At 32.5% G+C, this 27,591-nt stretch overlaps 1 protein-coding gene across 5 annotated transcripts; it reads right to left on the bottom strand.

Moving 5' to 3' along the window:
* Nucleotides 1-12,445: 12,445 nt before the first annotated feature.
* On the bottom strand, nt 12,446-27,454 carry LOC127735777 (F-box/WD repeat-containing protein 5-like). Of its 5 annotated transcripts, none has more exons than XM_052246087.1 (8): nt 27,391-27,454; nt 23,491-23,734; nt 22,099-22,274; nt 19,677-19,869; nt 17,925-18,049; nt 16,144-16,559; nt 15,113-15,325; nt 12,446-14,669 (listed from the first exon to the last, which is right to left on the bottom strand). In XM_052246087.1, exons 2-8 carry the CDS (start codon nt 23,648-23,650, stop codon nt 14,462-14,464), a joined length of 1,491 nt encoding a protein of 496 aa, XP_052102047.1. In that variant the 5' UTR covers nt 23,651-23,734; nt 27,391-27,454; the 3' UTR covers nt 12,446-14,461. The 5 variants fall into 5 exon arrangements, with proteins under 5 accessions (XP_052102047.1, XP_052102049.1, XP_052102045.1 ...); XM_052246089.1 differs by having other exon boundaries at nt 23,491-23,723; nt 27,391-27,450; XM_052246085.1 differs by having other exon boundaries at nt 27,366-27,442.
* Between the last annotated feature and the right edge of the window lie 137 nt (nt 27,455-27,591).

The following is a 27,591-nucleotide window of genomic DNA, read 5'->3' as shown; positions in this document are numbered from 1 at the left end:
TTATCACAAAGTCATCCGTCAGTTCAACGCTATTTACAAAGTCAAACGCCAATACAAAGTTAATCACAAAGACAAACGTCAGCACAAAGTGAATCACAAAAACAAACGTCAGAACAAAGGTAATCACAGAGTCAAACGTCAGTACATAGTTAATTACAAAGACAATCGTCGGTACAAAGTTAATTACAAAGACAAAAGTCGGCACAAAGTTAATCACAATGACAAAAGTCAGCACAAAGTTATTCACAGACAAAAGTCAGCACAAAGTTAATCACAGACAAACGTCAGCACAAAGTTTATGACAGACATGGCACACAAGTAATCACCAAGACACTACACAAAATTAATCCTATAAAAATGTCAGCACAAAGTTAATCACAGATAACTATCAGCTTAAAGTTCCACATATGAAGACAAACTTTAGCACACACTTAATCATAGACACAGCAAAAAATTAATCACAAAGACACAACACATAATTAATTCTATGGGGAAAAAAACCGCCAGCACAAAGTTAATCACAGACACAAACGTCAGCACAAAGTTAATCACAGACTAACGTCAGCACACAATCAATCCCCAAAACAAACGTCGTCAGAAAAAGTGAATCACGAAGACAAACGTCACACAAAAAGTTAATCACAAAGACAAACGGCAGCTCAAAGTTATCCACAGACAAACGTCAGCACAAATTTCCACATAATTATGAGGACAAAAGTCAGCAAACAATTAATCACAAAGACGTAGACACATTAAAATAACTGAAAAAATGAAAACATAGCTTAAGATATCGCATCCAATCGACGTAAATGGACCACGAATAATTCTGTTCCTTCCAAAATACGCTCATATTTCCCTGTGTCGCGACATTATTATTATTATATAAACAATTTGCTACCAGTAGCCCTTTAGTAACAAGCAATCAATTCGCTAGATATGTGTGTATCGTTCGCCTTTTCTCTTTCTTTTCTAAACGGAGGTAAATATAGTGCTTGGATAGCACGTCAGTTCGTTCACCCGTCCTTGCCTCCATAACTGCTCCTGAACTACTCGACATAACTGTGTTAAACTTTCACCGAATCTCTCTCACATGATATACTTTGGCGTCTTCTATTTAATTCCTTCATCTGGATGATTTCCGGGGTTTCCCTAAGCAAATCATGGACTTAGTAAGAAGCGAGGTATCATTTTGTGAACTTTGCTCGCAGTAAATCTAGTTTAAGAATGTTTATTTGGCCTTTTTAACTTTTTTGATTCGAGATTTACTGATGAGTCTTTTGTTGACGAAACGCGCGTCTGGCGTATAAAATTTCAATCCCTGTATCTATGATGAGTTTATTTCATGTGAAACATTGACACTATTTGTTCATTCCTATAGAAAAATATCTGCATGTAGCTGCTGTATGGAACATGGAAACCACATCATTAGACAATAATAGATTTACGGTGTAAATGATAGATTTTCGGTCGTCCATTGTAGATTGACACCATAAATACTTTACAGTTGTCCATCATAGATCCTGGAATAATCCATGTGACTCTCGCGCTGTAAATAACAGTTAGGTTTTCGTAAATGCATTTACGGCCATAAATGATAATTCGCTCGATAATGAAATTCCCCTCTGTCCGTGTGAATTACAACCCCGATTCGTAAATTATAGATAATTTTGTTTCGTCCAGTGGAATTACAACCAGAAATACATGCCGAATGTATGTTCGATTTTGATTGATGATCATTGCAACTGCAATGTCCTTTCACTCTGGCCAAGAATGTCGGCTAGTAGAATCTGGTTAATCAAATTTGTTTTTAGCGATGAGTGTCAACAGTTATAAGCTGCTGTTCACACACAATGCAGAATGGGGGTTTCAAACTTTACATAGAAATTATTTTCCACAATTACGATTTTTTTTATTAACTTTAGTTGTTATAGTTTAAAAAGTATTGTTTTTTCTACAGTCTCTATTCTAATCAATGAACACAAATTTAAAATGATGCAAACTCTTTTTCTGCATGTGCATATTCTAGTTTCAATTTTGTTTCAAAACAACCGGCATATTTGTATATTTATATTCATTCGTTAATATTATGGACTGCTTGTAAATCAGTAAATCATAACTAATATTTGTATATATTGATAATTAAAAGTTGATTTCAAAACTATATTTATTTTTAAAACTATATGCAAAAACAAGTTCAATTCCTCTACCGACAAAAACACTTAGATAAAACCAGAGACAACCACACTCAAGGTTCCTATCCAGAGAGAGGCGAACTTACTCTATAATAACAGTATGATAAATAGCAAAACTCCGTTATTTTTCTTCTTTTTTTTGGTGGGGGTAAAGGGGGTAGGGATGATTGAAATTTTTCAGTCTATTATAGCATTAAAAAAGGCTGACAACATTCAGTTTTTCACATTTTGTACCAGTGGAAAAGATTGTAATTTGTTTGATATCTTTCATTTCTTTCGACGTTTTGCATCATTCATAAATATAAATAAGAAGATGTGATATGAGTGCCAATGAGACAACTCTCCATCCAACAGAATGACTGTAAGTTAGGTTTCCATACTAATTTATTAAAACATTTATAACGCATGTTTACCTCCTATGATAAAGAAGTATATGTACCGGTTTCCCGTTTTTAGGTATCAACGTAATAGATGTGTTTTGATAATGTAAAATATCAGCTGAAAATCACAATTTTAAAGATGGTTTTATGTGTTTTCACGATCAAAACATTGTTTTGCCCTTTAACAAGTTACCGGTCACAAGAGTTCAGAAGTTTGAATCAAAATCATTGTGAGGCCATAACATTTGAAAACTCAAAACTTATTAAAGATATGTAGAGCTTATAAACCAAAAAGGATTAAAAAAGTATAACCCAAAGCCGGGCAAGGAATCAAAGCTTTGCCTAAAGAATATTCCTTAAGTTAGAAAATAAATATAAATTCCAGGTCAAACACTTTCGACGTCACAAAACTGTGATATGTACCGAATATCAGATATTCTGCATATCAATAACTGAGAGTCAAACTATGAAGATTTATCGAATTGCATTTGTGTTTTCATGACAAAACAAACACGGTTTTACTTTGATTTGCCATCTGTCGGAAATTAATAGCTCATGCTGCGTTCACACGTAATTCGAATTCGATTCGCATTAACTAATTCGAATTAGTCTAATTCGCATTCTAGATGTTTTACGTCCGAACGTAAATTTTAGTACGAATTACGATGCGCGTCAAATTCGCTTTGCTGTCCGAACGACGTTAACTTTTAATTCGAATTATCAATAAACTAATTTTAAATTAAAACAAAACAAAACAACCATTTTAAAGCCAATTAATATTTCCAAACTAGATCTCTTAGTCTGATATGGCAATTGTCATTTCAATAACAGGGCTAGGGTTTTCCTATTTTTTTCAAGATTTTTTTTCCCTGCTGTATTGCACAATCCATGCTCCTTCATTTAATATTATATTTTTCGCAAACGTGTCGGTTTCTGTGAGTCCCAGATTACTCGGCCTTAATAGCATCACCCGCTCAGCACTCGAAAAGACAGCATGTCTCCAATAACGAACAAGTGTTACCCCTTTGTAAATTATAGTCAGACATGTCGGACTTGTCGGCATATACGCAATGGTTTTCGCCTATGTTATTTTCGCGGACACGAATTATTAGTGTTACGTTTTTAATTTTAAAGAATCAAGAAATATATAGTGTCCGCACCACAGTTTAATTCGAATTGAAGCGAATCAACTAATTCGCATTAGCGAAAACGCATTTTTAATGCAATTGGATAATGCGAATGAGCGAATTCGAATTAAAAAAAAGAAGAGTGTGTGAACGCGATTAGCGAATTCGATTCGCATTCGATTCGAATTCAATTCGAATTAAATGTACGTATGAACGGGGCATAAATGTACGTGTGAAAGAGGCATAAGAGAGCCTAGGAATTAAGGGACTTTACACAGTACAGGCAGTGTTGTCTTGACAATATAGATTTACAGTAGTTTAACGACTGAATTCTAAGGCGAAAAAGTATATGTGAAGTAAAAGCATGGCTTAGTCGTTGGCTTAGCTATCAAAATGAAGAAAATATATCGTAGAGTTAATGCAATATGTGTGACTATATGGCAAGTAACATTGTCATCTTGACATACAAATATACATAATCTTTACAATACGTTTGTTAATATTTTCCTTCCATAACACGTTGATGTTTTCTTCTGATATTTTTATCTGTATCCCTATCTCTATTTGGCTTTTCATTACATTTGTTTGCCTCTGACAGGTAATTTTTTTTTATCTTATTCCATATCCCTATTTGGCCTTTCAATACAGTTAGTTGTCTCCGATAGGTTTTTTTTTTTAATCTCTAGTTGGCCTTTCTTCACAGTTGTTTGTCTCTATTAGGTATTGTATCTTTATTCCTTATCTGCGGATGAAGGTAAATCCAGAAAAGCGCTTCGGACGCATGAAATTTATAACGTGTTGTTTTCAATTTTTACAACACTGGATCGATACCTCTGCTGGTGGATTATCATTCCCCGTCGGTATCATCAGCTCAGTAGTCATTACTTCCGTACTGACATGATTTATAACACATTAGTAAAATTGTCCGTTTATAAATTTTGAAATTATATAAAAACTAAGGTTTCAACTTCCTCAGGCAAATTTGACCCTAGATGTATTTGGCTATTGTTCTATGCCCTTTTTAGTTATATAGCTCTTCAACTGTTTCGGTTCTTATACATCAACTTGGCTTTTAGATATTAGGCTTTTAGCGCTCCTGATGAAGGTAAATCCAGAAAAGCGTTTCGGACGTTTGCAATTCATAACGTGTTGTTTTCATATTTTTTTCTTAAAAGTAATCAAAAACGCCTTTAACTTTGTATCAAACAGTGAGAGTTGAATTTTTACCCATTTCTGCGGTTACTTTTTCATATCAGACCTGACAAATTTCTAATTTACAAAGCAATAATAGCGAATTTGTCTCTGATATTCCCTTAGACTTTGAGTTTAATATGTTTCAATGATTGTACGAAGAAATCAATGAACTAGATTGAAAACTTGTAATACAATAAATGTTTTTGCTGGTGCTATTTCTGTCAAATTACTATTGAACATTCTTTGATGTCAATGAAAGTCAATAGACATTTACAGAATACATCTGACAGTACTTGTGACTCAAATCTGTTTGGCTTTACTTTCAATTATAATTTGAAGCTAATCAATGATAATAAAAGATTTAAGTTAAGGATTTTTACATAGATTTAAAGTTTATAAGTAAGTGCAGTCGTTCTAAAGGTTTTTTTTTTCTTTTGCTTCTTTCTTAGGAAGAACTCATTCTGTAACAAACATCACAGTATGAGACACATGATTCAATTATTAGTTGTTATTAGCCTATAAATAGCTTCCAGTAACTGTGACTACTATGAGATCGGTACTGTGTGTCTTTTGTTTTATTTTTTTTCGCTACTTGTGCAAAAATTAGGAGTCAAATCCTTTTCAACTAATTTTAACGGTTTGTTCATATATTGTGCTGTTACACAACTTTCTAAAGTTCAGGGAGGATTGAGCGCTAACCGACATGTTTAACTCTGTCACCATTTATATGTACCTATTCCCAGCCTATAGTTTAGTAGTTGTCGTTCAACTTGGTTGGTATCTGTCGTATTTGTTTTTCGTTAAATGTTCTGTCATAAATCAGGCAGTTGGTTTCTTTCAATTCAATTGAATCAATATTTGTTTTCTATCGGGGATTCCTATGGTGATCTATCAAAGTGAAGTTTGCATAAAAAGAAGTTGATTTTTAATAGAATTTTGAAATTAATTGCCCCCAAAATCACTGCTTCGTCCACAAAATTTTGAATATGCAATCTTAACGGACCTTAAAGGTTAATAGGTAGTTAGAGATTGAAAGTTTATAATAAAAGAAGTAAATGGAACTTCAGAACCCTTCTTTCACGAAGACGTGTTTGGCAGAATATATTTCAATCGGAGATATTGTTCCTCTTAGTTTCATATATTCATATAGATTAAGCCAACGAGAAAATGTATTGCCCGATCAATTAGAAGTAAGAAAAACTACACATGTATACTGTCTACTTGTCTAAGTGGACTAGGGTGCTGGACACAAATGCATAGTTTCTAACATTGTCAGACTGAATTCAAGATGAAGAAGCTCGCGGTATACAACAAAAGCCTTTTTATCAAAGCCGTTGACAAGGCTGTCAAATAGAGAAAATATGTATTGCAGAGTTGTCGCATGTTAACAAGAATACAAGATTAGATCAATGTCAGAAAAATTCATATATTCAGATATTGGGCTGGCCTAATATTGTTTAATACTACGGTTATACAAGTGTCTACAATATTAACAATTAGTGGGTTAACTGTATTACAAAAAATAAAAAAATAAACTTATTTTCCGTCCCTGTTAAAATGCATTCAAAATGTGATATTTTCAGACATTGACCCAATATTGTTTTATACTGAAACGATAACTACAAAAAGAGCAAATGATAGTCAATGATTGAATGCACAAACCTAGATGCTTGAATGCTATCAAAACTTATTATGTCAGTTGCTTGCTACATGATTTAGTCAGTTAAATACTGTATAACATAGTTGATATTGTTGGGATCAAACCAATCTTGTGGTCGTGTTTATTGACGTTACAAGGCTACGATAGAGGGATTCTTGAAAAGCATATATTAGAAGAAATAATAAAAGACAGAATTCGTTTCATGTACATTGGTCCCCGCTTCAAACTCAATTGTTGCAGACATTGCTGTATTAGAGAAATAAAAACAAAATAAGTTTCATGTTGCCGATATGGTTTCCCATCATTACTCCTGAAAGCTGAAAATTTCATTTAGCCGAATGTTTTAGATCAATACAGCCATCAATCTTTTTAGCATTTAGGTAGTTTGTGCCATATGCATCTTGGTGCCTTCTTGGATGAAGTACTTTGTTGATAGCACATGCACTGGCCATCAAACTTAATCTTTAAATATGAACTGAATGTCACGTTTCATTTTGACAAACATTTTACACTTCAAACCAAGAAAAAATGGCCAACCTGATTACAATAAAACGCTAACAGTTACGCGTAGCACAATAAAAATTTCGACAAATATTGATAATTATATTCCAAATATAAACAAGAGTGCACACGCTGACCATTGAGTTCATGTTGAAAGTCTTAAAGATAAAGATTTTACTACAAGTACCACATAAACTTAACATTTTTAAAGAGCCATGACAATGAGGTCCGGGTAAGATAAATCTTGTCAGATAGACATGTACACCATACAATTATTCCATACACTAAATATTATAATAGTTGACCTATTGCTAATGATTATTGGAAAACAGACCAAAACACAAAAACCTTAACATTGACCAATGAACCATGAAAATGAGGTCAAGGTTAGATGATACTAAGTACCTGCCAGATAGACATGTACACCTTACTATCATTCCATACACCAAATATAGTTGACCTATTGCTAATGGTAATTGGAAAACAGACCAAAACACAAAAAACTAAACATTGACCAATCAACAATGAGAATAAGGTCAAGGTTAGATGATAACTGGCAAGTAGACATGTGCACCTTACTATCATTCCATACACCAAATATAGTTGCCCTATTGCTTATAAGTACATGAAAAACAGACCAAAACACCAAAAAATAAATTGCTTCGCCGAGCGCAGCTGGATACGACCGCAGAGGTCCAACCCTGAACAGTTGGGGCAAAAATGGACACAATATTCGCGCTTGATACAGGTCTGAATTTGGAATGTAATTCAATATTTGACACATAATAGGTTTCTGACACAGAACAACTGTAGTCAAAGAACTTAGAATTGGTTATATGATTTTGAATTTATATTCAATTTTTTGCTTTTGTGCAATACACTATGCTGTTGCGAATTGACCTCCCCTCCCCCTCTTTTTAAAAAAAAAATTGAAGGATTTTCTTTTTGATTTCTGAAATCTTGAGGAGAAGCAATTGTCCCCCCCCCCACTCCCCACCACCATTTTTTTACCCCCCCCCCCCCCCTTTTCCAAAAAGAAATTCTTTCCCTCAGTCATGGTCATAATTTCAATTTAAATTTCCAATGGAGTTTGCAACCATAATAACCCATTTAAATACATCATAAAAGTCTTAAAATAGAAAATGACATACATAATCATAGCTAAAATTAATTTACCTTAATCAGCATTATTAAAATTATTAAAATAGTAACTTCTAAAAATGAATTGACAGCTAATCACCTCAAGACAATACAAAAATTCTTTATACATAATTTAAAGGCAGTGTAAGGGAGGTAATTTAACGTTGTGTTTGAATTACCTCCCTTACACTGTAATTTGTACTCAAGTAATTGTCCATTAACCAAGACACCCTTGTTTTTCTCACTTTTTTCCCCTAATACCTTAACAGTTTGAGCCATAACCCCCCAAAGCCAATCCTAACCATCCCTTTCTGGGTGCACTCGACTCCAATCTTAATTGACTAGGATTGTCAGTTTTCCTATCGAAGGTCGGTGGTTTTCTCCGGGCACTCCGGCTTCCTCCACCAATAAAAACTGGCCGCCACGAAATAGCCCAAAAGCGGTGCTTAAAAGTGGCGTTAAAACACCAAAAATTCAAATTCAAATTATTTGACCTACTGCCTATAGTATATGAGAAACGGGCCTAATCACGCAACTTTAACCTTGATCACGGATTCATGAAAGGATGTCGAGGTCAATTGAACTCTTGACTGACGGACATGAAGACGTTGCTAGGAACCCATATACTTTCCCATATGTTCATTTATTTACCAAATAGTGTTTAGAATACATAGAACACGATTACTTTGCTATGAATGACTAAAAGAATATAAGTGATTTCTACTGGTGACTGAAAGCAGAAAATAACCCATTTTATTAGCAAGGTTTATTTCGTTGTTCAGGGCTGTTTGTTGCAGTTGAATAATAGGCACGTTTCTGTCACACAGACGAATACTTTCAATAACAAAACATAATAACAAACGCGGAATACATTTGATCCAAATTGTAGTTTGAAACAGATCTGCAAGATATAGAAATGCGTGGGAAATAATCTGTAAAATTAATTGCATTAATACGTATCAACAATTGTGAGAATAACATTATTTTCCTACTCGGCAACAAGTTTTTATTACGAAATAGTTTAAAGAAATAACAGAACCTTTTCCTGAAACTATTTAAACTGAAAAACCAAAAGAATCTAAAAAAAAAACCTATTTAAGAGTGGAGGGGATGTTCCCCTTGCCCCAAGCCAGCTCCTATGCGAGTGGTAACTATGTGTCAATATGTTTACCACCTAATCAACAGTAAATGTTTGGTCTTCAAATCATTAACCACTCTAAATTTCAAAATATTTCAGCCAGTGAACAATTTGTTTTGAATTTGCCAAAGACTAAAAGATTGATTGTGAATACAATGTTTGCATCCCAAAAGAATTATTAAAGGAGCTTCCATAAATAATTCTTGCCAAGTAAAGTTTAAATTGGCATTTTTTTAACTGCAAAGTTTGAGGGGAGTTATTCATGAACACAACCAGAAGCTTACTTCGAACGTTTCTGAAGACAGCATTCATTGAGAAAATCGTTCTTCCATGTGAACGGACAATTTCTAAATTCAAACCTCTTCCATTCATCCATGAGAGCCTTTTTGAATATCAAATAGTATTATTTGAAAAACAACTATTTCAATATATATTATCATGTTGAGAATCGAGATGAAATACTTTCGTTTTTATACAGAATGCTTATTTATTCATTTATGATATGAAACCTCTAGAAATAATATATCTGTTCACGACTCAACATATTCCTCAAGGACATTCTTTAATTAAGTTTGTACATAACAAGGTTTGACGGTAAGCTAACTGTGCGGTCAGTTACTGACTATTATTTGAAAACATCAAATCTGTTTCTATAGACATACACAAATAATGAACAGCTGAGGTCAGATATGCTTAATAATCGAATGAAAATCTAGGTCTATACTTTATGAAGGGATCCGAGACTGATGATTGATAAGTACTCCTAGAAGGTTGCTATTTTTTTCAGATGTCTGTATTTTTATTTCATATTTGCCTCTGACTGATTGGCAACAAAACACTTTTCTATTACATCTCCATAGAATAACTGTAAATTCTGTTGGGATGAAAATCTGATGGCTAAACTAAAATTTAACTTAACATGTATAATTAACCAAATTGCACCTGCATTGGTAAAAAGAGAATGTTCTTTTTATGTTCATTACCTCCAAAGTCACTGAAAAAGCTTTATGTCAGACTGAGTATAGTTATTACACATTTGATAATTAAAATACTTAATCAGGTTCTCGGAAAGTAGAGATTGTAAAAATTCTGTCGGAGTCAAATTACAGTGCGTGTGTATGGGGCTTTGTTAGCCAGCGGATATTTTACCATATCATAAATCTATTACTAGAAGTGTGCAAACTTTTGTTAAGTATTTGGATCACACTGTTCCAAGCTTACACGAAACTTAGTTGGGGCATTGGCGCGAAAATTAAATATTGAATATAGGAAGAAACATATTTTTCTGGGTTTTTTTTACCAAGGGGAGGACATAACACAAACCTACATCCTCGAATGTTATCAAAACTAATTATGCCAGTTGCAACTTGATTTAGACAGGTAAATACTTTATAACATGGTTGATAATGTTGGGATAAAACCTATCTTGTTGTCATATTCATTGACGTTACAAGGTTGTGATACAGGGATTCTTGAAGAGCAGATATCCGAATTAAAAATAACAATAAAAAATTTATTTGTTTCATGGACATTTGTCTCCCCTTCAAATTCCATTGTTGCAGACATTGCTGTATTAGAGAAATAATAACAAACTAAGCTTCATGTTATCCGATATGGCTTCCCGTACATACTCCTGAAACCTGAAAATTTTATCTAGTTAGATGTTTTAGATCAATACTGTCATCAATCCTTTTAACATTTAGGTAGTTTATGCCACATGAATCTTGGTACATTCTTATGCTGATAGCACATGCACTTGCCATCAAGCTTAACCTTTTAATATGAACTGAAGGTCATATGTTTCATTTTACACTTCAAATCAAGGATAAATGACCAACCTTATAACAATAAAATACTTAAAGTATCCGTACAATAAGTGAAATGTCGTAAATATTAATACTAGTAATAATATTTGAAAATAAACAAGAGTGCACACGCTTAAATTTCTCTCCTGCTTTACTGACCATGATTAATTTGATGAAGAAAGTCATAAAGATAAAGGTTTTACTACACGTATCACATTAACTTTACATTATGAATAATCCATGTCAAGGTCAGATAAACCCTGCCAGACAGAGATGTACACATTACAATCATTCCATACACCAAATTTTGTTGACCTTTTGCTTATAGTATCAATGAAACAGACCAAACCATGAAAACTTAGCATTGACCAATGAACCATAAAAAGAGGTCAAGATCAGATGATACATGTAAGAGAGAAATGTACACCTTACAATCATTCTGTGCACCAAATATAGTAAACTTTTTGCTTATAGTATCTTAGAAACAGATTTAACCAGGAAATTTAACATTGACCAATTAACCAGGAAAATTATTTAAGTAAGTTATGCAAAGTCAATGAACCATGACTGAAGGTACAGGGCCAAAACATCTCCATGGAAATATCATTGACCTACCACTAGTGGTTCCTCATAAACTGACCTAATCACAAACTAATACATGTAAACTACGCTAAAGTTTCAAAGTCAATAGACTATGACTGAAGGGGCAGGTCAAATAATCTCTGAAAATGAGATGTTCCAATGCTAATACAACTGCATATCAAATATCATTGATCTACCACTAGTGGTTCCACATAAACTGACATAATTACAAACCAATATATGTAAACTAAGCAAAAGTTTCAAAGTCAATGAACCATGACTGAGGGGATGGGGTAAAATAATCTCCATGAAAATGAGATGTGCCAATGTTAATACAACTGCATACAAAATATCATTGACCTACCACTAGTGGTTCCCCATAAACTAACCTAATCACAAACTAATACATGTTAACTAAACAAAAGTTTCAAAGTCAATAGACAATGACTGAGGGGTTGGGGCCAAATAATTTCCAAGGAAATGAGATGTGCCAATGCTAATACAACTGTAATCCAAATATCATTGACCTACAACTGGTGGTTTCCCATAAACTGACCTAATCACAAACTAATACAATTTTGACGCCAACACTAACGGAAACAGCATATCTATGTCTCGCTTTTTGACTCTGTCATGGCAAGATAATAAAAACGGAAAGGTTTTTAACTTATTTTTGAACAAAAATAATTTTTTTTGATTCTGACTCTAAACAAGAGGATCTGGTAATTTAATAGAAACTGGTTTATTCACAAAAGAGGACTGCATTTAAGATTCAGCCTACAATGAATATGAGGTCAAGGTTAAGTTCCAAGTGTAATACTGATATGGACACTAATTGAAGCATTTACAGATTAATTATATATAAAGTAAATATTGTTGGTCTTGATATTCATTCTCAGAATAATCTCATCAATAAAACAACATTAATTTTATGGGTTCATGAACTATGAAAATGTTGTCAAGGACAACTGAAATATGGCAAATGGAAGTTTCAGACCATAATCCATCTTTATATAAAATATGGACTGTGTAGCTTCTTTTAATACCCTCTGATATATGAAGATTTATATAACAAGTTAACCTGTCATTATTTCCAGTATAGCATACTATTATACTGTTTAATAATAAATTAATTAACAAACATTCATAACTAAAAACAAATGTTCTTCAACAACATTCCTTGAAATAAAATCACAAATAGCATTCAATTAATATTAATAAACAATCTGAATCTATCTAACTTGGTTGACATTACAATAATAATGTACAACCATACATTTATATAAATGTTCTAATGTATTAAAATCATTCAAGATGTACTTACATACAAGCTGTCCCTCTGTCATCAATTTATAAATCATATAAAAGCTAACCTTTTAACTTGATGTGACTTAAAACAACTCTTGTATGTTATATTCTGACATTAAAAGGTCAACACATGTAAAAACCAATAAAAGCAACTAAAATGATGTTGAAATATTTTGATATGTGGAATCAATGGAAAACAGAGGCTCCTAGAAGCCTGAATCTCTAACCAGGCAAAAATGCCATATTGTTTAATTTTGATATTGTTCACCAAATATGAATTCATTTTGTTCAGTAGTACCTACAAAACATGTAACAGAAATATTTGTTAGACGAACTGACAGACAAGGTGAAAGGCTGCAGTAACTTTAATCATCCATAAATTAAATCTAGTTATCCACTTCAAAGCCAACGAAAAGATCAGTTTTACCTTTGAGCTAATACATCTAAAAACCAAATACCATTGACCTACCACTAGTGGTCCCCCTTAAACTGACCTAGTCGCAAACAAATACATGTTAACTAAGCAAAAGTTTCAGAGTCAATAGTTCATGACTGAGGGGGCTGGCCAAATAATCTCCCTGAAAATGAGAGGTGCCAATGCTAACACAACTGCATACCAAATATCATTGACCTACCAGAAGTGATTCCCCATAAACTGACCTAATCACAAACTAATACTTCTAAAGAAAGCAAAACGTTTCAAAGTCAATAGACCATGACTGAGGGGGCGAGACCAAATAATCTCCATGGAAATGAGATGTGTCAATGCTTATACAACTGCGTACCAAATATCAATGACCTACCACTAGTAGTTCCCCATAAATTGACCTAATCACAAACTAATACATTGTTGAAGTCGCCGCCCACGCCAATGGAAAATGCATACCTAAGTCTCGCTTTTTGACACTGTCAAGGCGAAAAAAAAAGAAGAAATATATCTAAAGCACCACCATTTGCTATCAGATCCAAAACCTCTTTAAATCTCAAGTTATAATGTAGTGTTCATAAATATATCTCATCCAATTAAACTTAACCTGTGTTTTAATTCCAGTTTATCTAGGAGATTTAAAGACTCCTAGAGGAGATTTGTAAATTTAGTTCCGTTTGGAAAATAGTCAATTCAATTCTACTTGTCAAGATTCTAAATGGCCAGAAGTTAAAAATGTGATCAAATAATTCATTCCAACACTTACAGTTTAAAAAGAAGAACTGAAATGTTCGAATTTTTTACCAGGAGATAAAGATCCAAACACAGTAAGCACCTTCAACACCTGGAATTAAAAAACCAGAAGTTTCAATCACTGTAGCTTTTCAACACTATGATCACATTCTCTAATACAAAGTCTTGTCTGCTCTTTATCTGGCTAATCAATGTCACTACATGTTTAACTAATCCTGTTCTTTAATCTCTTAATTTAAATCTCATTTTTATAATTATGAAAAATCAACTGGTTGTAATGACTTCATCCTATTTCTTGACCTCCATATTCTAATTGTTTGGTCATCACCAGACGTCACCATTGTCTCACAATCTTTAGGGTTAAACTCTAAACCATTAACCACCCCCTCTTTATGTTGTAAGGTTGTTATCAAACATCTGTAATATTTATCCCATAGGTAGGCTTTTGCTTCTTCACTTCCACTGGAAAAAAATTCCAATTGTAAGTAATTTTACATCATGGAAATATAAGAATATCAAACTACTATTATGTTTCCTAATTTGAATGCACAGGATATAGTTACCACTAATGAAATGTTATGATGCTAAGTTAATTGTGTATTTATAAAAAATTTTAACAGCCAATCAGGATGAGTCATTTGTCAACACTGTCAGATTCAACATTGTAAATTAATTAGTAACTTCTTTAAGTTTATTGAAATACAAAACTGTACAGTATAAAAAAATAATAATTTTGATCATTAAATTTCTCTCTCAAACTTTATTAGGTGTAGATTTTTCTCTTTGTTCAACCTGTTCAAACTCTGAGAGTCCCTCATGGGTAGTCGAGGCTGTTAAACACTCCCCTAGTAGTAGTCTCTCATACAAATAAAGGGAGACAAATTTATAACTTTGTTTATCCTAACCTTGCCACAATATCATCGGATGTATCCAGACAGATGTACCATGCTGGGTATTCTGAAAATCCTTTGTGGCCCTCATACACAATATCAGGTATTATCTGTTTTGTCTGCAGGTCTATAACATTTACTTGTAGATTTTCTTTTAAGTGTAGATAGTCTTCCCATTCTTCATTTTCCTCTTCTTTGACTGCTTCACGAAAATTAAAATATAAATACCTGAAATAATAATATTAAAATATTTTTATAATACTAAAAAAGCATTAGAGAGTAAAAATTTTTAATTCTAAAATTATCTGAGTTATTTCTATTATTAAAATTCACTTAATAAGATAAATATTCTAAATTTAAAATTTCTTACTTTCAATTCCTTGACTTTTTTTTCACATTCCCTGGTAGTTTTTCTCTTGCCCTACCTATATGCAAGACATATGAATTTTAGAACACTGAACGGAGTATCAGTGCACTTTTCCTATGCAAAGTTTTTTCTTATGAATTTTACCACAACCTGATTCCTAGCCAGATTGTGACTTAGAAAATAATCATATTGTGTTATAAACATTGTGGACATAAATCAACAATATTACCGTCCCAAATTAAAATTACCTATCATTTTATGTAGTCTTTGTATTATTTTTTGTAAAAAAACATTATTTTTTAAATTCATTAAATTAAACTTGGATATTCCTTCTAAAATGTAATTTAATTTTAGGACAAGTAGATTGAGAGTTTTACTCAGATTAATCAAATCCAACTGTGCCAACAACATAAACAAACAGCATTTAGAATTTAACTTAAATACTGGACATATTTTAAGTACATTACATTCTCTTTTGCTTGATTTATTATTTCTGTTCTTTCAATCTCGTATTAATTTTCATTTTACACCTCAATTAGAGCCAAAAGCCAGACAGACGACAAAATTACAGCACATCATGATTCATTTTTGAAAACCAGACTGAAAAGCCATCTGAAACTAACATTTAAGATTCACCAATAGTCATCCTCAAAGGCAAAACAAAAACAAATTGTCTTACCTGTGGTCATGTGACAATTTCATACCAGATATGTACTGTCCAGGTCTGCGAATGACATCATAGCTGAAAGGTCGTACAGCATTGGCTTCATCAAAATCTTTTGTTGTTTTTACATTCTTTAACTCATGTAAAATTATACAATCATGAACACCTGCCACAAAAATCAAGTATTTAATGCACGTATCACCATTATTTCTATCTCTGTTGTATATCACAGAATTTGCGTTTCTATTTATATCACATTTTGGCATCAGAGGTTTTGGTTTGATGGGAACATTAGCTACCATTAGGTTCATAGTATGATTGCAATCCGCATAAAATGTACACAGTCTATTTCCATCTGTATTATCTAATATCTCCTGAGGGTTTGGAGTCGTTACTGTTTCAATATTCCTTCTATTCCTTTTATCCGGAACCTGTGAAAAAGTATTACAATCAATTTATAATATCAATGGGATGTTTCTCACTTAAAGTGTTGCAAACAAGATATAACTTGCGAAGTGAATTTGGCTGATAATGTTTTTTTCACATTTAGCCCTTTATTAGTTCAATCATTCAAAATAGGCTGATTTTTTTTTATCCTTGTGACATACTTGATATTTGACTATATCAGTGATAGAAAGATCAGCATGATATAAGCTTTGACTATATGACTTAAGGCATCATGTGACCAGGTTCCTGACTTGTGACAGGCACATGTTGTGGGATGAAGCTGGTCTTTTTCAGCACTTAACTTAGTTGTACAAAGATATCTTTTTAACTTGCATAGGATGTGATTTTTAATTTATTCATAGTAACCAGCTGCATTAAAAAATCAGTATTGTTGGTCATATCAAATTTGAAAACTATCAGAATAACATTGAAATAATTTCACAAAAGCATTGGTTGTAATTCTAACATGCATACCATAGCTGAGGTATTTTCTTTAAACAACAAATTTTGCTTTAAAATTAAGGATATCATTTAAATTTCATTGGACACACAGTCCCAGCGAGTCATGCTAGTAGAGCATGTCATAGACTACCTATGTTAGCAATATTTTAAAATAAGTAAACATTTATTTTGAATTATCTCCCTTTCATAGTAGCTACTTCAATACTAATTATAGTGTTGAAAGTTAGGTAAAACAGAAAGGAAACTGCTTTATATTCTTCAAAAGTGTAAGAACTGCCTAAAAACTGCCTGCTTTTTTAACTTTTAATAGTTTTTAAAATATTCCTAACGTACAATCATTTTGGCACAAAGACATACAAAGTTCAATTTAATTTCAGTTAGCATTTGATAGCAGTTAACCTGTTGTGCAATTAATTATGCATAATAATGCATTGATAATAAACGTATGCCACTAATTCTTGGCCTCATTGCTTTCTATGTTAAATTCTTCTATTCAAGCATTCATAGCTCTTTTATCTAAAGTTCAAGTAAAGTGACAGCCATTTAATGTCAAAGCACTACCTTAGTTTGTATTGTGCTGAAAAAATTAACATACCTTTGATTGCATGTAAGAGGGCACTGGTTTCCAGAGCTGAGGAGGTACCAAGGCAGGTAATTCCGATCTGAGAAACAGGCAAAATGTACCCTCCTTTTTAAATTTAATGCATTTATTTTATTATTCAAAATTATTCAATAATGACCAGTCATTCAGCTTTTATTTGATACCAAAATTAGCTAAATATTCTACATATTTTGAAAGGAACTATCTTGTTTTAAACATGTACTACTTTCTGGTATGTTCTTTCTGACCTGGCATGAAATAAGTGGTGTTACACCTAATACCCTACCTTGAATGAATTAATCGTAAGATGATCATGATTTGTGGCATATCCACCTACACAAACTTCTGTATCTGCCCAATCAGCAAAAAGATGTGGTGGGTTCATACCCATCACTCTAATTATAGTGAAATCTGCAAAAAAAAAACAAGTGAAACTATAGAAAATGGAGAACAAATATCAGAATGAGTGCTGTGACTTTGTACAGTGAAATCCCAAAGAATGAGTGCCAAGACTTTGTATAGTGAAATCCAAAAGAATGAGTGCTGTGACTTTGTACAGTGAAATCTAAAAGAATGAATGCTGTGACTTTGTATAGTGAAATCTAACAGAATTAGTGCCGGGACTTTGAATAGTGAAATGTGAAATCCCAAAGATTGAGTTCTGTGACTTTGTACAGTGAAATCCAAAAGAATGAGCGCTGTGACTTTGTATAGAGAAATCCAAAAGAATGAGTACTGTGACTTTGAATAGTGAAATCCCAAAGAATGAGTGCTGTGACTTTGTATAATGAAATCCAAAAGAATGTGTGCTGTGACTTTGTATGTGTATAGTGAAATCGAAACGAATGATCATTGTTAGAGAAATACATTTAAAAATGTCATTATTATAGATTCTTTCATTATAAGTGAAACATTTCAACCTCATGTTCAAATTTAGAGGAATGTGGAAAATGAGTCTTTGTGATTCTCACTTCATTTTAAAAAAGCTGTCTCCTAAGTTGGACAAATATCAAATCTGATTCTAAAGTATAATTTGATGTTTCTCTTAGAATATTTAAATAAATTACAAGCTTTAACTTCAATTCACCATATATGAAATTGAGTCAAGATTGAGTCAAGGTCATGAGAAATAGAATTCCTAAAATACTCTTTCAGATAATATCCTTGCATAGAATAAAGAACAGACAGACATGATCATGTGCAATGCCCTGAGTAAATTTGTACAGAATTTCAATGCAGAAAAAAACAAAAGAATGACTTAGTTATGTTTCTTTATGGATTCTTTAAAGTGGCAACCAATGAAAAACAATAAGTGCAATAACATTTAAAACAATTTCTTCTCTGTATAATTCAGGTAACTGTAGATAAATTCATACTTTTAGAAAAAAATAAATGGAGAATGTGTCCACATGGAAACAGATGATGCCCCTTCTTGCATACAACATTATAAAGGGACATAACTCAAGAACGATAAAAGTGACGCTACCCAAATTTGTACTTAATCTGAGTTTTAAGGTAATAACTATTGTGTATAGGTTTCATAATGTTTGGTTGGGGCAAACTTAAGTTGCAGAACGGAAACTAAAAATTTTGCAATTTTTCGATTTATAAAGGGGCACAACTCGATAATGATTAAAGTGACGCTACCAAAATTCAACTTGATCTGTGTTTCGTGGTAAAAAGCATTGTGTATAAGTTTCATAACATTTGGTTGAGGCAACTTAAGTTAGAGAACGGAAACTAAAAATTTTGCAATTTTACCATTTATAAAGGGCCATAACTCTAGAATGGTAAGAGTGACCCTACCAAAATTCAAACATGATCTGTATTTGGTGGTAATAAGCATTGTGTATAAGTTTCATAACATTTGGTTGAGGCAAACTTAAATTAGAGAACGGAAACCAATTTTGGGATGTACGTACGTATGTACAGACAGACAAGGGTAAAACTTAATGCCCCCTCCGCTATGGCGGGGGCATAAAAATGGAAAATTATCTCCTTTAGAAATTTTAAAAAGAACTGATCATATCTAGCATACCTTGTGTCATGTCAAAGATGGCTCCATGTCCCATGAAGAACTCGCTGTAGAAGGGTCCACTGATATTTACACCACACACCAATAAATAATCATCTGTTTTGTTAAAAACAGCATATTGTGTTAAACTCCATTCTAACATTTCTTTTAAATCTGCTGAATACTTCAGCTTTGTTGGAAACCCAATTTCCCATACCTTGAAAAAATAAAGTAAAATGTCCAAGCTAAAAAAAACATCATTTTAACAGAATTTGAAGTTTATTACTACAAAAATATTATGTCAAAATTTTCACTCATTTTGATAACCTTTTAAAAAGTTATATGAATCATTTTATTCCAAAGAAATTAATGGAGATGGTGCTTTTCTTTTGTTGTTAAGTATATATATTGTTGATATATCAATAAAGTTTGATTGCAACGAAATATTGTGATTTCCTTATGAAATAATCCAATAATTTCACCCGTCCTATGTTATACAATAATAGATGTTGTCAAGACACACAAATTTAGTATGCATAGAAAAAATATTGGTCTTTGCATTTTCTACTTTATTTTCATTATAAAGTAAGAAAAGGATAACTAATGCAAGAATAGAAATATCGAAAAATATTCAACTTGTGACTGAACAACAATATGCACATTTGTGAATAAATGTGTTGATAGTTAATACTTTCCTTGTTGAATATTTTTATATATTTGAAGTCTTGAATTATATTACTTATTCTATAAATATATCTTAATGACAAGAGTGCACACGCTGAAATGTCTCGCCTACTTTCTTTACTGACCATTGATTTTATGTTGATAGTTCTAAATATAAAGCTTTACTACAAGTATCACATAAACTTAACATGATCCAAGAAAATGAGGTCAAGGTCAGATAAACTAAACTGGAAATACATGTACACCTAACAATCATTCCATACACCAAATAAAGTTGACCTATTGCTAATAGTTTCTAAGAAACAAAATTGACCAGGAAAACTTAACATGGCCATTGAACCTTGAAAAAGAGGTCAAGGTCAGATGAACCATGCCAGACAGACAGGTACACCTTACAATTAATCTATGTATTAAATATAGTTGACCTATTACTTATAGTATCTAAGAAACAAATTTAGCCATGAAAACTTAACATTGACCAATGAACCATGAAAATGAGGTCAAGGTCAGATGATACCTGCCAGACAGACTTATACACCTTATAATCATATTCCATACACCAAATATGGTTGACCTGTTACTTATAGCTTTAGAAAAACAGACCAAAACACAAAACTTAACACTGAGCAATGAACCGTAAAAATGAGGTCAAGGTCAAATAAAACCTGCCAGACTGACATATACATCGTAAAATATTTCAATACACCAAATATAGTTGACCTATTGCGTATAGTATAAGAAAAAAAGACCAAAACACAAAAACACTTCAACCACTGAACCATAAAAATGAGGTCAAGGTCAGATGTCACCTGCCAGTTGGACATGTACACCTTACAATCATTCCATACACCAAATATAGTAGACCTATTGCTTATAGTATCTGAGATATGGACTTGACAACAAAACTTAATCTGGTTCACTGATCCATGAAATGAGGTCGAAGTCAGATGAAAACTGTCTGACAGGCATGGTGACCTTGCAAGGTACGCACATACTAAATATAGTTATCCTATTACTCACAATAAGAGAGAAATTAACATTACAAAAAATCTTAACTTTTTTTCAAGTAGTCACTGAACCATGAAAATGAGGTCATGGACAATATTACTGGACATATGACAGACAGAAACTTCATAACATGAGGCATCTATATACAAAGTATGAAGCATCCAGGTCTTCCACCTACTGATATATAAAGCTTTTAAGTAGTTAACGCTGCCGTGGCCGCCGCCGGATCACTATCCCTATGTCGAGCTTTCTGCGAAAGAAGTAGTAGGCTCGACAAAAAACTAATTGTGTTGTGAGAAAAAAAGTCTTAACAGATAATTTTGTTATCTTCTGTATGACAAGGCAATGAATCCTTTGGGTAATTTTTTTTGTCATGGATCCCAAGGGTCTTATCAAGTTTTTGAACTGAAAAAAAGTCAATGTACATTGAAAGCAACCTGTTTAAGTAACATATTGCCAAATGTTTTAGGAATGCTAAGTAACATGTAGCCAAACGTTTCAGGAATGCTAAGTAACATGTAGCCAAATGTTTCAGGAATGCTAAGTAACATGTAGCCAAATGTTTCAGGAATGCTAAGTAACATGTAGCCAAATGTTTCAGGAATGCTAAGTAACATGTATCCAAATGTTTCAGGAATATATGTGCATTGAAAGAACATTTTTGTAATTTGTACTTAAAAAGGCACCAAATGGGGGCTTGGAATAAGTTGCATTCCTTTAAGCACTCGGTATATTTTACACACATTTATCTCACCTTGACAGTGCAGTCTTTTGAAGTAGTACACACATATTTTCCATTATGAGAAAATGCTACATCTAGTACTTCGTCAGTGTGATCTGTGAGCACTTCACTTTCAATTGCTGGTGTGTGATAATAAAATCGTTTGTACTCACTGTACCAGGAGTCTTTACCAGGAGCTAGTTCTGTATCTGAAATACAGGAAATTCAATTCTTAAAATCATTGCTTTCTTCATGAACCCAGTACACACACTGTATACATGTATCAGGTATTTCTGAGACTAATTTTGACTGTTCACTGCACAACTGCAAAAAGCAATAAGATTAACTATAGAATATCCTGGAAGGCTCTGCACACTTCAGAATTCTTGGCTGGAGGAGTATAAAAGATGTGGCCATTTAGAATAAGTTGACCTTTCAGAATTAAATTTTTTCTCTGAAAGCCATGTTTCACCTCAAACTTATGGAAATGAAACATTTGAATAAAAGATTTTCCATGGGGTTTTCCTTAAAAATTAGTGAATGATGGACAGTCTTAGAAGAGCTCATAATAGTGCGAAAAAGTCAAAGGATAGAAGCCTTTGAAAGCTATGTTTTAGACAAAAATTAAGGAAATAAACAATATCCTTGCAAAAGATTTACAGGTTTGTGTATCTTAATACTTAAGAATATAAGAAAATTTAAAAAAATTCAATGGTCTACTCAATAGACTTTATTGCTAGTACTTCAACATCACCATTAACAAAACATTTAAACATCTGGAATGCTGGACCATGAAAAATGTTAGTCACTGATGCATACTTTGGAGGTGCAGGCCAAAATGTCTTCTTGAAATAGAAATGAGGGAATGTTATTGCAACAGCAACCCTAATATAAATAATCTAGTATTTCTTCATAAACACACTCCAAGCTGAAAACAACTTATTTTGGGTATGGCAAAAATTGCAAAATGACTGAAGTGTGACTAAGGGATGTGGCCTTGCATCCTTCTTGAACAAATTCTACTGCAGCAGGATACTAAACATCAATGGTCTGCCATACATACTTCTGAACTATAAATTCCAAATTCACTGAAGCTTTGCATGACTTAGGACGCAGATCCTCACTTAGACTTAATGCATGTCAAACAGAAAACCTTATACTTGCACTTCAATTTCGATGATGTCACTGGCCCATGACTCAGGAGACCGTGCATCATATATTGAATGCATTTGAATTGTATGGATGCTGATGCAAGAGAATAAAACGTATCAATTATGTATCAGAAGCATTTCATGTATTTATTCTGTAATGGACCTATTTTCTGCCAGTGATATCTGAAAAGTCAAAACTATGTCTCCCCAATGCATCATTCATAGCAGGTAAAACAAAAACCAGCATTTAAATGTGAAGTAAAAGTTTATATACTTTTGATATTATATGTTCTCCTCATTAACTTCCTCCATAAAGTTTCATCTAAAGCCACACGCTGCCATTTCTTGCAGACTGCAGTAATGTTTACTAGGTCTTGAAACTTTAAATACTGGAAAATTTCTAACAACCATGTATCTGGAATGTCCTGCCACATATTACTGTCCTGTCAAAGTCCTTTTCATTAGGTCATATCAGCATCACACTGGCTTTTCAAACCATTTCATCATCTGTAAGTAAACTGTACAAGAATAAAAGAAAATCAATTAAAATGCAAGTCGTTCATAGTGAAAACAGGCTTTAAAATTTCTAGACTATGTATTTTAAAAATATCTTTGTTTCAAAATGTACTGGTTTCACCCTTTTTTTTTAAATTTATGTCTTGCTGTGTCTTTTATGATAAGAAGAAAAAACATAGAGTTAAATGGTGGACTCATTGTGAAAATGCATATGAGCAGTGTGGGGGTTCCAAACTGAGCAAGCATGCCCTTCACCGTTAGGTATCATACGGTCATTTTCGACTACCATTAGCTTCAAATTGGTTAAAGTGTTATCGTGATTCGTCAAAATATCCTTATCGTGATTTAGTCAGAGGTCTCAAATAATTAACCGTTACCGTTATTTTTGGAAATGATTTACCATGATTCGTCAAAATCAGTAGATTTTTTTATCATCCTAAAGAAAAAGTACATTTTACTGTCACACACCAAAAATTACTGTTAACGTTGTTTGGTAAAAAATTATTCGTCATGAAGATACCCCACTACAACCCTCATATGATGCAGGACGCGGCGTCCATACTGGCGCAACCTCCATAGGATGTATTGGCCATACTTTGAAGAGATGTATCGGCCGTGGGACAACATCGTCCATACGTTGTGAAGACGCGTCGTCTGTGGTTTCTTTTTCGGAAATAAATTTCATCTATAAAGAATTGTGATATATACATGTAGATGGTTATCATATAACTTGTAAATGTATTGTGCTGTAATTACATTATTATTATCATCTTAACGGATCTTTAATACCTTGCGTAAAACAAACTGAAAAAATAAGACAAATAAAAATGAATATCCATAATGGGAGATTAATTTCTGTCATAGTTAAAACAATAAGTTTAGTTTTGAAATATCAAACTAAGTAATCAGATAACGATTAATTTTGACATTTAAGAAGATTGTGAATTGCTTATTATAATTTCTTTGATGAACACAAGTATTAATTATGCTTTTGTCAAGAAATTGTACATAATACTACAAAATCATACTTATGTTATGACTATGAAAGTTTATAATATAGTGTTATTAACTCGCTGTTTCTGTATTGGCCCTGTTCTAGATTCGAGGTTAGCTGTATTGGACCTGAGACTCGAAGAGTCGAGGGCCAATACAGCTGATCGAGAATCTATAACAGGGCCAATACAGAAACAGCCAGTTCATAACACTTTTAATAAATGATTATAAGAAAATTAAAAACCGGAAGTGAACGACCCGTATTAGCCCATGGGCCAATACGGCTTTTTTCCATATTGGCCTTGTTTTTTCCGTTTCAAGACTTTAAGACATTACAAAACATTGCACATCATTTAACCTGTTTATTTTATGATTTTAATTTAAAAAATATAATACAAATGTTTTTATGCATTATGATACCACCAAAGTTAATTAATGGCGTAAGAAAATTGAAACCGGAAGTGAACGTCCTGTATTAGCCCATGGGCCAATACGGCTTTTTTCCGTATTGGCCCTGTTTTTTTTCGTATTGGCCCTGTTCGAAAAGCAATATTAACTTTTGATTTATATCGACAGTGGTACGTTTTCAGTATTGCACATGCTGATTTATCCGTATTAGGGCTGATTTGCTCATATCATTTAATAATACTTGTTGTATTATTAATTTATATTTTTTAACCACAATGGAATAAATTCTTAAAGTATTGATGATACGTCCTGTGGACGATGTGGCGGTATGGTCAAATCAAAGAATTGTCGATGTTGTGATCCAGCCATATTGATAGCTAGTCTGATATTCTTTCTGACCATTCTTTTTTCAATATTTTTTTCCTCTTTTCATTTCGATAATCTTACTGTAAATGTTTTATGTTATTGTCAAATGATAGGGAATTTTGCAATATTGATGCAAATATTTATATTGATATTTCAATTCTAGACACTGTCAGATTTTTTTTTATAAATATTTGCAATTTAATGGTTTTGACAAGAATGAAAAGGGAAATTTTCAAACAAATGATATATCTTTTTATATGCCATTTATAATAATTGGCTTAATAATTTCCAGAAAGAGGTTGGTAATGCACTTTCTCAACAACAAAAATTTATAATAACTATTTTTTATCTAAATTGTTGTTCATTCTTCATTTAGAAAAAATACATTTCCTGTATTCAAATTTTAATGTACAAATACCTAATGCTGAGATACACGTATTTCCATTTATTGTTAAATAGCAATATAATGAATGGAGAACAAACAAATAAATTTTATTGCAGAATATGCTCAGGGAAGAGTTATGCAATTTTAGTTTATTGTTTCAACCAAATTTCTGATAATTGTAACTAGTTAATTAGAACTTGATAAATGTGTTCATGTGCAAATAAAAAGAAATTCATTATAAAAAAAGAACTTGATTATGATGATAATGACACTGATTTTACAAGTGAAATAAAATTTGCTTGCATTTTATTTTACATATTTTTATATTTTTTGTCTTTTATTTGAAAAAACCCACATTTGATTAATCATTCAGCTAGCTAACACACAAAATTGACAGAATATTTCAATGTAGTGTACATCAAAATAAATAATACATTTGTAGGTTTACTATTGAGGTCAATAATTTGTGTATTCAGTTAGGTGTGTAATATATTGTGTCTATTTAATTATGTAACAGGTCATGAGATATTAATTAACTGTGGGGAATTAAGACTGGAGTTGATTCCAATTACTACTTACACCTTTGAGTGTAATTGTTTGAAAATCATGAGTTGATCATCATACTGGTATAGTATCAATAAAGGAAGAATTGGAGTAATAGCATTTCAAAATAAAGTGTGGGAATCAACTTGGATATATCAATACACATCTTGAGTGACCCAAATTTTCTTCAATAACTTACACAGGCATAAGATACTAAAAAAATACTTTCAAAATTCTTATCAATTGATTAAATTGATGTATATTATTTTTTCACATTAATTCATAAATAGTAAATTATTATAAATTTTGATTTAGAAAGGAACTATATGCAAGTGTATATCTAAAATAAAGTCACTATTCGACCAATATTTTCTTAATTTAAGGGCAAATAACATGTCAAAAGTTGCAAGTTGATGATTAAAATGGTGTATAAAGTTTCTGCAAGTCATAAAAACACATAATTAGTTTCATGATATGTCTTCAACTTAGTATTCTGCACCATCTCCAAAAACAGAGTGATTGCATAGATCCAGCATGGCTGAATCAAAAATCCTATGGAGGACGTGGCCGTGGAGTCTCGAAAGCCCCTCATACTCTAGTTTTGGACTGACAAGTGATATGGATATTTCTGCAACTTTTAAGTTACTTAATATTTGTGATAGATGTTTTCAGGTTTCTTTTAAGTAAACCAAGGCTTTAAATTGCATTTGCGGTGATATTGGTTGTGTGTTGAGTCGATTTTCAGTCTAACAAATTGGAGAGTAAGGCCAAGATATTTTGCTGAGGAAACAGATTCTAAGATTCTAACATTTGTCTATGTGATGGTTGTGAAGATTGTAATGATGTTCGATTGGAGTCCGCAAATTATCCAAAATAGAATAAGGACCATAAGAGCTACGGTTCCGCAGCTAGATTTAACACAGATGAGATTTCCGTACCAAGAAATGTTTCTGCGTTACCAACCTCAGATGAAAGATAACACTAAGATACCAGATTTTGAAACCAGTCGTCTTCCGAACAGAAATAATTGAATGACTATTGACCACAAAGCTTTACAAAATGATAATTGAACAGGAAGGTAAGAATCAAGGAAATAAAATGATTGATTGTGTATCAAATATTCATCCTTTCACTTTGTTTATGATCATATTACAGTTTAATTAA

The sequence above is a fragment of the Mytilus californianus genome, unplaced genomic scaffold (assembly GCF_021869535.1).
Source record: "Mytilus californianus isolate M0D057914Y unplaced genomic scaffold, xbMytCali1.0.p SCAF_3, whole genome shotgun sequence".
NCBI lineage: Eukaryota > Metazoa > Mollusca > Bivalvia > Mytilida > Mytilidae > Mytilus > Mytilus californianus.
Note: the sequence above shows the minus strand (reverse complement) of the source record. Positions and strands in the feature narration are given on the sequence as shown.

Coding starts and splice junctions, on each gene's coding strand:
- LOC127735777 (XM_052246087.1), bottom strand. CDS start 23,650: ATGTGGCAGGACATTCCAGATACATGGTTGTTAGAAATTTTCCAGTAT. Junction 22,275..23,490: donor GAGAACATATAATATCAAAA/GTATATAAACTT, acceptor CCTGTATTTCAG/ATACAGAACTAGCTCCTGGT. Junction 14,670..15,112: donor TCCGATGATATTGTGGCAAG/GTTAGGATAAAC, acceptor ATTTTTTTCCAG/TGGAAGTGAAGAAGCAAAAG.